We start from the raw sequence: 13,572 nt of genomic DNA, 5'->3' as shown, positions 1-13,572 counted from the left end.
CGTGTCATATTGGCACGTTACTAATTAGTAACGTGTTGCATTTCACATGTTACTAAAATATTTAGTAACGTGTTACAAATTGACACGTTACTAATTCGTAACGTGCCAAAAAGTAATGAACAGTAAACACGTTACTAATTGATATATTTTTTTATAGCGCGACCTCACCTTTGGCTGGCCCACCATACCCCGCCTTGCCTCACCCAAAGTCCACGTCTCTGAACCCAACACGTGTCACATCTGACACCAAGTTTGATCGAACTACAATGAAATGGGGTCGATTATTGATCACCATCAAATCAGCTAACGATTGCATGTACTCTTCTGTTACATCGTTCTTGGCCCAGATTCTCACATAGCTTTCCAGCAGTTGTTACAACCACCAGGATTGCAAAACCTATTTCATTTCTCAAAGTCCTAGAAAGAGAATATAATAGTAGAAAGAGAATTTTAATTGTACGGTCTATTCCACGAACCAAGTAAACCCCCCCCCCCCCCTCTTTTTTTTTTTTTTTTTTTTTTGGTATAATCATCAAATCATTATAATAATAAAAAAATAAATAAAATAAAATTAAAAAAAAGGTTGATGAGTTATTTAGCAAACATGCACCAGCTGGATAAGGAGTAATGGGCAATTGAGGATCCCTTCAGAGCCGGGAACATCAAAAAGGAGGTCCTCCAAGAATGGGAATGGGGGTTGAAGATCATCACCAAACTGCTGAAGAGTAACATCAGCATCGGCCTCGATAAACATGACACCCTCGCCGGTACACTCTGCTAGAAGCAATTCCCTTGATGAATCTTTCCATGGCCATGGCTGGCAAGTATATATAGGCACCAATATCCTATCCTCCGGACCTCCCCTTTGCTGTTCTTACAGGGCATGTAAAAGCTTGCTGCACTCTAGCTATAGCCCCCACCCCACCCTTGGCTGGTCCACGACAAATCGCATTGCCCCACCCAAAGTCCATCTCTTCAAGCCTCACATGTGGGACTCACAAATTTAATGTTGATTTTAAAAAGTAGAAAATGGAAAGAAAAAAAACAAGAGAAAATGTATTGCATGTCTCAGGATTGGAAAAAGATCCCACCTCTCCAAATATTTAGAAGGGTCCGTACGTGGGAGTTATAAAAGCAGTGTAAAATCCATATATAGTAAGTTAATTAAGCAGAAAAATTGAAAAATTCTTTTCAAATAATATGAGATTATGACACTTCACTTAAAAACCAATTTTAAAGAGAAAATTTGTTAAGTATAATATCTCTCAAGCCAAAAACCCATCAAAGAGTAAAAACTTTCTAATTTTTATTGCACAATCCTGTCAAAAATGGAAAAAGCAGAGTCAAGTCAGAGATGAAAAATAGATTTTACATTGACTTTTTGATAATTACACGACACTAGTACAAAATCCAAAATTACAAGGCAAATATATACTAGACTCAATTCATAACATGATAGCATTTTTCTTAATCATTTGCCTTTTGATTTGGTGGTCCAAATTCCAAAATATCTTTAGCACATGCCACTTATACTGACATATATCATCAAAAAGTCTAATTCCATTTGGGAATGGAGATGATCCGATTCTATTTGGGAATGGAACTTCGTGTTTGTTTCAATTTCAAGTCTAATAATGTATAGGATTATAGAAGTCAATTCTAATTAGATATATTTAAAACAGGTCAGACTAGTTGCATCATGTTTACTAATCGTCAAAAATTGTCAGCCCTAAATGTCACTTATCGGGTTCAGATCGTATCGAGACATGAATATAAGACTATATAAGTCAACTCTAACCAAACCTATTTAATTAAACATATCCACAATGCAAGAGTAAGATACAATCTAGCATAAAAACAGAAAACTCTTTCACATAGCATCGGAACAAAGTCTACAGATAATGCAGACCATACACACACAGTAGGAGATATATATGATACATTCACCCATCATCACATTTGAGTGTCTCTATCATGCATCTCACAACAACCATCGGAAAATTTGGTTCACAGGCTAGATACAATAAGAGTAGATTTTTGGTGGTCCCTAATGGGCTTATTAGTCAACAAGTAATCCAACTCCTCCGCAAATCTTTTCATGGCTGGGGCCGGCAAGCAAATTGGGAGCACTATCCCATCCTCCCCCTCACTATTCTTGTAAGGTATATAAAAGCTTGCCACTCCAGGAATGGCCCCGACCCCACCTCTGGCTGGCCCACCATAAGCCGCTTTGCCCCACCCAAAGTCCACCTCTCCAAACCCTGCACGTGTCACATCTGACACTAGGTATGATCGCACTACAGTGAAGTGGGGTCGACTTCTAATCACCATCAAATCAGCTAACGATCGCATGTACTCTTCCGTTACATCGTTCTTGGCCTTCTTCACCAATTCCAAGGCGTAACCTACTGGATTCTCACAGAGCTTTCCAGCGGTTGTTACTGCCACGGGGAATGCGAAACCGTTACCGTAATAACCGGTGGGTAACGGAGGGTCAAATTTGGCACGTGCATTGACGATACATATGATGCGCACCTCCTCATCACGATCGGGTTGGAGCGCTATGGTACGACAACGCCAGAGGCACGCAGTGAGTACCTCGAACGTGGAGCATCGGCTTAAGTGACGTGGCACAAATCTACGGAGGGCGGACATCTCAGTGGGGCCAAAGAAGAAGGAACGATGGACCATGTCGTCGAGTGGGATGATTGTGCCCTTAGTGTCAGCCACTTCTTCGTACTCTTGGTGTGTGCAAGTCACGCACGGTGGATCCCTTGCGTTGAGAAGGTGTCTCTGCCACACGGGCGGAATGTATGGGGCACACGCACCACGAGCCATCTCGCCCACGGCCGTCATGAATTGGACCAAGCCAGCTGCATCGCTCATCGTGTGATTGAGGCGCAAGGCGAAGATGAATCCACCACACTTGAGTCGTGTCACCTGCCAATCCGGAAACAAGAGGACAAGTATATGTTTGTTTAAGTTGACTGACATCGACGGAGATTATCAGATGAAATGTGTGTCGTGTGTGATGACTCTTTGAACAAAAGTGTCCCACTTTCAGTGTTTCACATGGTGATGATCATATGTGGACAAAGTAGGTGAAGTGAGTGGAATTGGGGGGCCCCCCCTTAGCCTGTTTTCCTTAATTAATTGTATTGTTTTAAAAAAAAAAAAAAAAAAGGGTACACAAGTATCCAACAGCTTTCCACAAAGGCCAACTCCGATCATTTTCAATTTTTCAAAACTTTCTGCATATATGTTTTAGACATAATTTTTTAATTTTACCAGTTTACAATAATTCCAAATTTAAGACTTTTAGTTATTTCTTTGGATCCACTAATCCAACACAGCAACATGACATCTTGCATATGTAAAAGGAAAAAAGTTGACCAGTTGTTTAGCAGAACAAGCACCTGAATAAGCAGCAACGGGCAATTGAGGACCTCTCCAGAGCCGGGAACATCAAAAAGGAGCTCCTCCAAGCATGGGAATGGAGGTTGAAGATCATCGCCAAACTGCTGAAGAGTAACATCAGCATCGGCTTCGATGAACATAACGCCCTCGCCGGTACACTCCACTACAAGCTTCCGGCCAGGTCCTTCCCTCAGCCTGCCGGCAAAGGGGTAGTAAAACACTAGCGTTTGAGCAAGTGCCTCTCTGATGACTTTGACAGGGTCTTTCCCATTCATGGAGGGATTATATTTGTAGAATTGTATCACTGGGATTTGAAATCGAAGACCCTCTTGGTCATCAATATCAGAAAGTTGCTTGAACTCATGTGGTGTTGGCTTGGCCGGAGCAACCAGCTCCGGTTTGCACCTTCGCACTGAGAATACTAGAGAGCTAGTTGTTGCTCCTGCCATGCTAGAAAATGGGGGGGGGGGGCCGGCCGGGGGGAAGTTAATTTGGTTGTGGTGGTGCGTGTTATAATGGATTTTTGAAGCGGGTATTTATAGATAGAAAAGGAAAGAGATCATGAACCACAGGATGCATTAAATTAATAATACACAACTTTTTGGTCTCGTTGCTAGTGGAAATGCGCACTGCGGTTGTTGGGAGAAGTTGCCTTGTGATTTTCTTGGGTAACATGACTGTATGTATAATTATCACGGGTTGTTTGTTAAGAATCTAGATCCCCTATAATTCTTAGGAGAATTCTAGTTTTTGAAATTTCAGATCTACACCATCAATTTTTATTCAAGAACTATTCTTCTGTCACGTGTCCCACTACTAATAAAATAATAATAAAATTTTTAACAATATTAATGATATTAATAATCATTATTATTTTATTAAAAGTGGAATACGTGGTAGGATAATGGCTCTTAAATGAAAATAAATGGCTTAAATCTCAAATTTTAGAAACTAAAATTCTCCTAAGAATTTCAGGGTATCTGAATCCGTATTTTAATTAGTTTGAAACATACGGTAATCAACTTTGAAAAAGGGTGTTCCTTTTTTTAAAAAAAAAAAAGAAAAAAAAGAAAAAAAAAAAGGGTGTTCCTAATAATGCCAACTAGCACTATAATGGGAGGAAAATTGTGTTCACATATTATTTCACACTTGGATTCCCTATAAAAGCTATTGACGGCAACAAGACATGAACCTAATTTAAGTAATGATGTGATTGAGCGCTTCACAATCTTGTTTAGTTTTTCTGTAGCCGCAAAAAATAATATTGTTGAGCTAATATCTTTACTTAGTAATGGCTCTTTTGGGAGTATGGTTTTAAAAATTGCGTTTTTAAAATTGCAACTTTTTAAAATCGCACAGGCGTTTAGTAAAATATACTAAAAAATATTTTTTTTTATTAATTGAGTGTTTTGATAATATTAGCATATAATTGCGGTTTCATAACCAAATTACAAATAATGACATTTCTTTATAACAGTAAAATAACTAACATTGTCTATAAGCCTCCATTTTTAACACCTATGCAAACAAAAGTATGACTTATAACTTGACATTAACTTTGAGTTTTCTACTTAGGCAATTATATATTGCTATATTACTTGTTTCTATATGCTTTTGTGCTTTTGTATTTTTATTTTCTTGAAACATATTCCAAACAGACATATAATAAAAAATACAAGAACAATCCATCAAATTAAACTAATAATGTTTATCAAATTTAACTGTTACATAATTCACCAATAATTTAAATTAGTACTTGATCAATCACCAAAAAAAACTTAAAAGGACATTAAAAATTAGCCTAAAACATAAATAATAAAGCATTGTTTACAGCCCACAAACGGATCGGGCTATATTGTCACGAATCACTTTCATCGCCTCGTCATGTATATTGTAAATATTTCCTGACTGTTAATCCTTACATCATCATCAGGGTTAAGATTGGATATCGTATTTTGTTTATCCATCTACGAAATTATAATTTTAGAAATCTAGTAAGACACTAATATATTAACCATCTCATATACCAATAAAAACCAAAAGAATTATTAACATAAAAGTATAGCATTCAACTATATATAAACCATCAAAGCTTTATTTTAGTCTTTACTTTCGTCATTTTTTAGCTTATAAGTTGCAACATGTTTCTTTAATATATAAATAATGTTTGAATTTATCATTCACTATATTTTGTATATGGACATGTGGAGTTGATACCAACATTGAAACGAAACAACACTAAAAAAAAAAATTAAAAAGTCATTATTTTAAATTGTTACAGTGCAATGCACAGTAATGGATCATTGTGCACTGCACAGTGATCCAGAAAAATACGCCGGTCTCTGTGCACTACACAATAAAAAATAAAAAAATAAAAAAAATTACAAATTATCACTGTTTATTACCCATTATATATATATATAATATCACAAGTTGTTACAGTATAATACCCATTAAAAAATAAAAATAAAAATTCAGCACAAATTGTTAATATGCAGTACCTTAAAAAAAAAAAAAAAAAAAGCCATAAAAAATCGTCATTGTGCACATCACTATGCAGTGCACAGTGACCTAAGAAAAATCATCATCTTGGTCACTGTACAGTATTTTTTTTCTTTCAAAAAACAGAAAAAGCCTTACTCGGTTACTGTACACGCACTATCATATTACTGTGCGTGTACAGTGATTTATCACTGCATACTATGATAGATTGCAGATCACTATGCATGCACGATAATCTAAATAAAATTTTGAAAAAAAAAAATCACAACTTTACACTGTAGAAATGGTCGAAGAACATAAACACATATATAAAAAGGCACAATAATCATACAAACCACATAAAATAACATCGAACACCAAACAGTGGAAAGTTTTACAAAAGCAAAGGAGTTATATGGAGAAAAAAAAATATATTAAGGTGAGATTATTACCTAGTAGAGGGGCGGAGAGATGGACAACAGCGACGCACACTGCTACAGGGCGGAGAAAGGATGAACGAGACAGAGATGATGAAGAAAAAAAAAATAGAGATAAAAGAAAGGTTTTAATATATTTTAGGTGGGTATTCTTGGTATTTTTTTCATTCCCGCTCAAAAAAAGGTAACTATTGCACCAAATATCTTTTTAATAGAAATCGTAATTTTGTTTTAAATTCGCACTTTTTCAAATAAGCACCCTCTAATCAGCTTATAGAAATCGCAGATTTTTTTGCGATTTTAAAATTTGCGTTTTTAAAATCGCAATTCCAAACACCCTAAAATTGCGCTTTAATTTAAAATCGCAGATTATTTTTAAAAAAACACACTCCCAAACGCACCCTAAGTAAAATAGTCGGTCAAGATTCAATAATTCAAAAACTCTGAACTTTCCAACAATTTTCTTACCATTCTTACTCTCTTCTCTTTGCCTAATCTTCCAAACAAAGTATGTATGACTATGACTTATGACTTGGCTTCTGACCTATGACTTGGCTCATCAGAAAAAGAAAAAAAAATTAAAAAAAATTGACCATTCTCACTTTCTTCTCTTTGACCTGACAAATCTTTTATTCCCTGTCCCTCTCTTTTTTTTCTTTTTTTCTTTTTTAACCTTTTGCTCTTTCTTTGGTTTATTGTTTTTGTTAGATCACTTCTTCCAGCCTCACTAAAGCTAATTTTTTGTTATTTTGGTGAGGTAATTTAACTAAAATTGTCTAAATGTCCAATTTCAGCATCATTACTTTAACAAAAAAAAAAAAAATAGTGAAGTGAACAGTACTTACCAAATTTAAAAATTGCTATTTACTCACTTATTGATTAATAACTCATTTCTGTCTCTTCTTTTTTGCTTTTCACTTCTCTCTCTTCCTTTAATAGTTAAAAGAAGAACAAACAAATATTTGAAAAAAATATTTAAATGGAATAGTGAAAGTGGATTGAAAAATAGTGAAGTGGTTGGAGTGTTCTAAAAAGATGAGTTGTTAAAATAAAGAAAATTGTACTTTTAGTTATTTTGGTGACTAAAATTTAATGAGACTGCTAAGAATGTTTTTGGGTTTCTTTGTTTGTATTTGCCTAAAAAAAAAAAAAAAAAAAAAAGAGAGAGACCCCTAATTCTTTGAGGAGGATTAGGCAACCTTTATTTTATTTATATTTTTTTCACCTGAATAAGTGAATAGTGGGTAGCTTCCTTCACTTTTCAGTTTCACAATCTTTTTATCCAAAAGATATTCCTTTGTAACTCAATTGCAATTGCTTATGAATAGGGATGTTTTTTTTATATTAGAAATTCTCGATAATTAGACAAACAATTGTGATAGAGCTCGATACATGTAAAATATATCCATCCTTTCTAAGTGTTTTCTAAGCATCTTCCAAGTTGGGATGCACCCACTCAATTTTTAATTTTTTCACACCAAAAAAAAAAAAAAAAAAAACCCTTTGATGTACACCCCAAGAGAATATACAAAGGCATATCATCTTTCCAAGCAGCCCATTTTAGATTAGTTAATGTTGACCTACTCTACCCTTTGAGGTTGAGTCTATGGTCAAGGATTCCCAATGGACCGCCACTCTCTAACAAATTAATTGGATAAGACGATATATTTTAAAATTTTATAAACATACACAGAAAAAATAAAATATTAAGACGAAGACCTACAAATTAAAAGGGAAGTCAATTATTTTAAGTGACGACTGACGACTGACGACTGGACTATTCTTTTCGCTTGAAAACGACATTACATGTATAATCCTTTCTTCGTATTTTCCTCATAATTTCTCACTACCTGCCCCCAAAATTTTTAACAACCCTCTTTATATAAAAAATAAATAAATAAACAAATTAAACGTAATATAGTACATAGTTCAACTAGTTTAGTTTTATAAGCTAAATAAGTAAGCTACTTTATAAACTAATTAATAATTAGTGTCTCTTAGTGCGCATGCATTATATCATAACGAACTATGCTTAAGTTGCAAAATGGAAATGTTCGAAACCCCACCCCCAAAGCTGTTAGGGGTGGCTCGGCCACTTTTGTTTGGTCTAGGATAGTAAACGGAGGTATAATCTCCATCTTTATCCATAACCGATGTACTGACTGTGATACAAAACGAAACCAAAATGATAAAAAATAAAGTTATTAAATTAAGGGGACAAAAAAATATTTAACCCTAAATTTTGATACCAGTGAACCATCGGCACCGGTGGTTGCTTGAAATCTTCCTAAGTCTAATCAATTGATGCTTTCACGCTTCCTTAATTTGAAATTTCCCAACCCACCACCATAATTTGGAGTCATTTTCAACCTCGACTATTCTAAGACATGCGATGAATTAATATGAATAATCCCGGTTAATCAATTGATGCTTTCACGCTTCCTTAATTTGAAATTTCCCAACCAACCTCCATAATTTGGAGTCATTTTCAACCTCGACTATTCTAAGACATGCGATGAATTAATATGAATAATCCCGGTTAATTACTGGGTTAGTGTGTGATTTAATATTAAATAACGTTGGTCGTAAACGACAAAAATATGTTAAGTGGGAATGGGATTCTCATTTCTCCAGGCTTTGGTTGTTGAAGTTTGGAATTTCTGCGTGCGTACATCAGGTGTGAATTTCTTTTCCTTGTCAGCTGAATTGGGACGCATTAAATTAATAATATGAACCCTCGAGTTGGAATATTCAAAAACCCTCCCAGGGCCTCACTGAAACTGATTGGTAGCCACCAAAAATATATAATAACTGTAATATTATAAATTATAATTTTATCTTACAATTATTATTATTTTTTTTTGTGTCAATATTCATCGATCTTCAAATTAGGCTAGTTGACACTCAGACGTCAACAAGTGAAATAGTTTGTGGGATAAAAGTATGTTATATCATTACTTACAAGTTACAAACAATAAGAGAAATATTAGAAACTGTGTCATCTTATTGTGATCATGTAGCAGCGTGAATCCACCCTTGGATTAACTATCGTTAAAAAAAAAAAATCAAAAAATCAAAAAATTAAAAATTGGATTGGCATTGCCACTTTGGCACGTGTAATAGTTGTGCGATAAAAGTGTGGTTCTTGCATTACCAAAAAAACTTAATAATATTATATAAGAAATGTAATATTCTACACCCACATTTCACTTGGTTGATGTGGCAGTGTTCATCGCCTCTTGTTAAAAAAAAAAAAAGAAAAAGAAAGGGGTATAGCATTATTGATGTTATATACCTTACTTTGCTGATGTGGCACTCATCTTACAATGTTGATGTGGTAATTCCAACTTTCAACCGACCCTTAAATCAACTATTGTTAAAAAGAATAAAAGAGTTAGTTAGATTTGTCTGTTCAACTTTATGTTTACAAAGTTTCACGTTGTGTAGTTTTGTATGCCTTTTTTTGTACATGTCTGCACAAGAGGGGATAAGGGATTTAAACTAATGATCTCCATTCCATGAGGCATGGTCCCTAACCAAATGAACTACTCTTTGGGGACATGAGAAAACTATACTTAATTATCCTAAACTTTCACCTCAATTTTAATGACTCTTTAAATTAAAAAAATAAAATAAAAAAGGGTAACATGCATGGATAATACTCTTATATTAGATTTAAATAAATAAATAAAAACACAAACTCAAAAGGGGGGCAAGGAAACCCAGCCTTGGATCTCCTTGAAAATGAAGACCCATGTGGAGGAGACTCACGCGTGTGGAGTAGACCTCGCCATGGTTCACCCCTAAAGAACTATTTTAGGGTGTGATTATTAAATATTCACATATTTTAAAAGTTTAAGTATTTTGAAAAAATATTAATTTAATCATTAAATTAATATAATAATTCCCTCTCAAATATAAACTCAAATTTTTCTCTTAATAAATAAAGCTCAATACGTAAAATACTCAATTAAAATGAGATAAATTATGAAATTCAAATTCATGACATCTGCTCTGATACCATGTTAAATCACAATTTATTATAAAAGTTTAAATGTCAACATCACTTATCTCATGGAAAATCAGCTTTCATGCATGAACTAAGTTGTTTGAATATAAATTAAACAATTAAGTTCATTCATTGTTATTAACTTAAGCTTTGGAATAAATTATGGTTTAACTTGATATCAGTAGGGTTGTTCAAGCGGGTGGGTTACCAATAATCGATTATAACCGATAACCGATAGCTGATAACCGATTTGGTAGTCGGCTATTAAAAACCACTAACCGACTAGGGCGGTTAGCGGTTTTAGAAGTAGAAAAATGCGGTTATAACCTATAACTATTTATATATAATAATATAAATATAAATATTAAATATTTATATTAATAAATATAAATATTTATTATATTTATATTTGCTTTGCTCCCATTTGGTTTGTATTTTATAATATGTATCTAGATTTTGGATTGGTCTTTTTAATTTTTTCATTTGAATTTGGATTAATGGATTTGGGCTATGTTTTTTTAGCCATGTTTTTGGGCTAGAATTTATTTGGCCATGTTTTTTTTCATCTTTTTTGGAACATTTTGGCCTTAAACCCTTAAAATAAGACAAAAAAATAGCAAATTAGGCCCAAAACACTTAAAAAGCCAAATTTTTTTTTTTAAAATATTATTGAATTGAATAACTGCTAACTGTCATAAAATAACCGATAATCGCTTAGGCGGTTGTGGTTACTAAAAACCAATAACTGCCTAAGTCAGTTGTGATTGCGGTTATAGCCAATAACTGACTATTATAACGTTTGAACACTCCTAGATATAAATATCATGAATCTAAACATTATCTCCATCATTTTGATCTCATTTTAATTAATATTTCATTTGTTGAACTTGAATCTTCTTATTAAAAAAAAAAAATCGAACTCACAACTAAAAATAAAATATAAATTATATATATATATATATGAGTAGTGATATTTGGCCTACCGACGTAGTTGAACAGTAAACACGCCGGTATTAAAATATTATAAAATATTATTTTTTTACTGTTTAAATATTATTTTAATAATATTTTATAGTATTTTAACACCGACATGCTTACTGTTTAAGCACGCGAGTAGGCCAAATATCACTAATAAACTTTTGAAATAACACATCAAATTTGATTCTCTTTTTTGTTTGAGATAAAGTTGTCTTCAAAACATTATCCCTTTCCTTTTCAAAAAACTGTTTCCAAAACAGATAAAGAAACACGCGTTCGAACTTGGTCGTCATTTCACGACACCCGTTATTGTCGCGTCGATTCTCCTACTGTAGATGATTATGTGCTACATGTTTCGCTTGCGTTAAAGTTGTGTACTGGCCAACAAGATAATCTTTTTTAATTTTTTAAGTAAATCACAATGAGTAAAATCTCACAAGAGAATTGTCAGTTACATAACTAAAATATTAGGAGAAGGGGACAGAACTAAAAACATTTATAAAAAATTAAAAAAATATCAATTAAAAACAGAACTAAAATGCAAAAAAATTGGGAAAAATGTTGAAAGAAAATACCATTTGTTTCTGTAGTTTGGTGCACTGTAAATGAATGTGCATCAATTATCAAATTTGTGAGTGGTGGGGGTTGCCTTTCCAATTAATATTTTAATTCCGATAGATTTTGGCCTTTTGGGTGAATCATCACCACTTAATTGCTTTTGCTGCCATACATTGATATTTTAACATGCATTATTTGGAGGCAGATTATGGTGGAAAGGTCAGCAAATGCAGAGGCTGGAGGCTCAGACGCTTTTTAATTTTTTTTTAAAAGATGAGGATCAGATTCACACGTGCGTATAATGGGTGCATGTTGGAATATTATTATTTTAGTGTTTTTGATAGTTTCTAGAATAAAATCTAATCAATTTAACCTTAAAAATAAATAAAAATAAAAAATCCAAAACTCGAATAAAAAATATATTTTGATCTTATCCCTTTGAAATCATAGCAAGTGATTAAGTAAAGTATTGGGACATGTTTTCCATGTTTAATTGTTCACATATTGATTTCCATGTTTCATTAGGAACTAAAATAAATTCCTATTCTCATCAGAAAAAACGTGGCCTTATTAATCTCTCTTTTTTTTTTTAATATAGAATACACATTGTGGAACAGGATCCAATGGATTTGAGAATATCTAGTTAATGGCTAGAGAGATCCTGATGCCATAAATGAAACATTTGTCCCATTAATAACAAAAAATAAAATATTATATATATTTTAAAAATAATAACAAATTTTTTTAAAAAAATTAAGGGTTGGCCGGAGGTGGCTGGCCACCCTAGTTAGGGCTGCAAGTGGCTTCGGTCACCCCAGATCGGCCCTTGGGGATGGTTCAGCCACTGTCAAGGGCCAAATCAAAAAATAATAATAATTTGATTAGGCCCTTGGGGTGGTCGATCCACCTTCAAGGGCTATGGGGTGGCTGGAGCCACCCCAAACTGACCCTTGGGGGTGGCTTTGGCCACCCCATGGCCCTTAGGGGTGGATCAGCTACCCCAAGTGCCAAATATTTTTTTTTATTATTTTTTTGGGTGGCCAAATCCACCCCAAGCCTCAACTAGGGTGGCCTTAAGTTTTTTATTTTTATTTTTATTTTTAATTATTTTGTTTTATATATATATATATATATATATATATATTAATATGATAGATGTCCTAATTATGGTTTTTGGATCTCTTTGAAGAGATCCTACCATTAATTAGATAATTTCTAATCCAATTTTGGACCGGATAGGATCTGGATCCCATGGAATTGCCATGGGATCATCCCCGTTATTTGTTGGCTTGGGCTTTATTAGATCCACTTGGGCATTCTCTCTTTTCAGACCTTTTGAAATCTTGCATCTCTCTTCCTCCACTAATTCCTTTATTATTATTATTATTATTATTATTTTTTTATTTGGAGCAATCGGATTTTGTGGTGTTTGATCCGACGGAAAATGAGCGATGATAGACTTTTGGGAACTTCCGGCTAAGGTCATGCAAATTTTGAGTGGTTTGACAGTTTGAGAAGGAGACACTTAAACTCAAAAAATGGTTTACGAAATTTAAGAAAGGAAAATCATTTTCCGAAACTAAAGAAACTCTGTTTGGTTAAATTGAAAATATTTTTAATTTGACTATTATTTTTTATCACACCAAACATCAAAATATATTGAAAATATTTTCCAAAAAGTATTGTACGCCA

At 33.7% G+C, this 13,572-nt stretch overlaps 1 protein-coding gene across 1 annotated transcript; it reads right to left on the bottom strand.

Annotated features, from left to right (window-relative positions):
• Positions 1 to 1,847: 1,847 nt before the first annotated feature.
• Positions 1,848 to 3,879, bottom strand: LOC132185407 (benzyl alcohol O-benzoyltransferase). The gene is made up of 2 exons (XM_059599185.2): positions 3,417 to 3,879; positions 1,848 to 2,940 (listed from the first exon to the last, which is right to left on the bottom strand). Exons 1-2 carry the CDS (start codon positions 3,864 to 3,866, stop codon positions 2,008 to 2,010), a joined length of 1,383 nt encoding a protein of 460 aa, XP_059455168.2. The 5' UTR covers positions 3,867 to 3,879; the 3' UTR covers positions 1,848 to 2,007.
• Positions 3,880 to 13,572: the final 9,693 nt, after the last annotated feature.

The sequence above is a fragment of the Corylus avellana genome, chromosome 2 (genome assembly GCF_965113065.1).
Source record: "Corylus avellana chromosome 2, dhCorAvel1.hap1.2, whole genome shotgun sequence".
NCBI classification, from domain to species: domain Eukaryota; kingdom Viridiplantae; phylum Streptophyta; class Magnoliopsida; order Fagales; family Betulaceae; genus Corylus; species Corylus avellana.
Note: the sequence above shows the minus strand (reverse complement) of the source record. Positions and strands in the feature narration are given on the sequence as shown.

Coding starts and splice junctions, on each gene's coding strand:
- LOC132185407 (XM_059599185.2), bottom strand. CDS start 3,866: ATGGCAGGAGCAACAACTAGCTCTCTAGTATTCTCAGTGCGAAGGTGC. Junction 2,941..3,416: donor GCCCGTTGCTGCTTATTCAG/GTGCTTGTTCTG, acceptor CCGGATTGGCAG/GTGACACGACTCAAGTGTGG.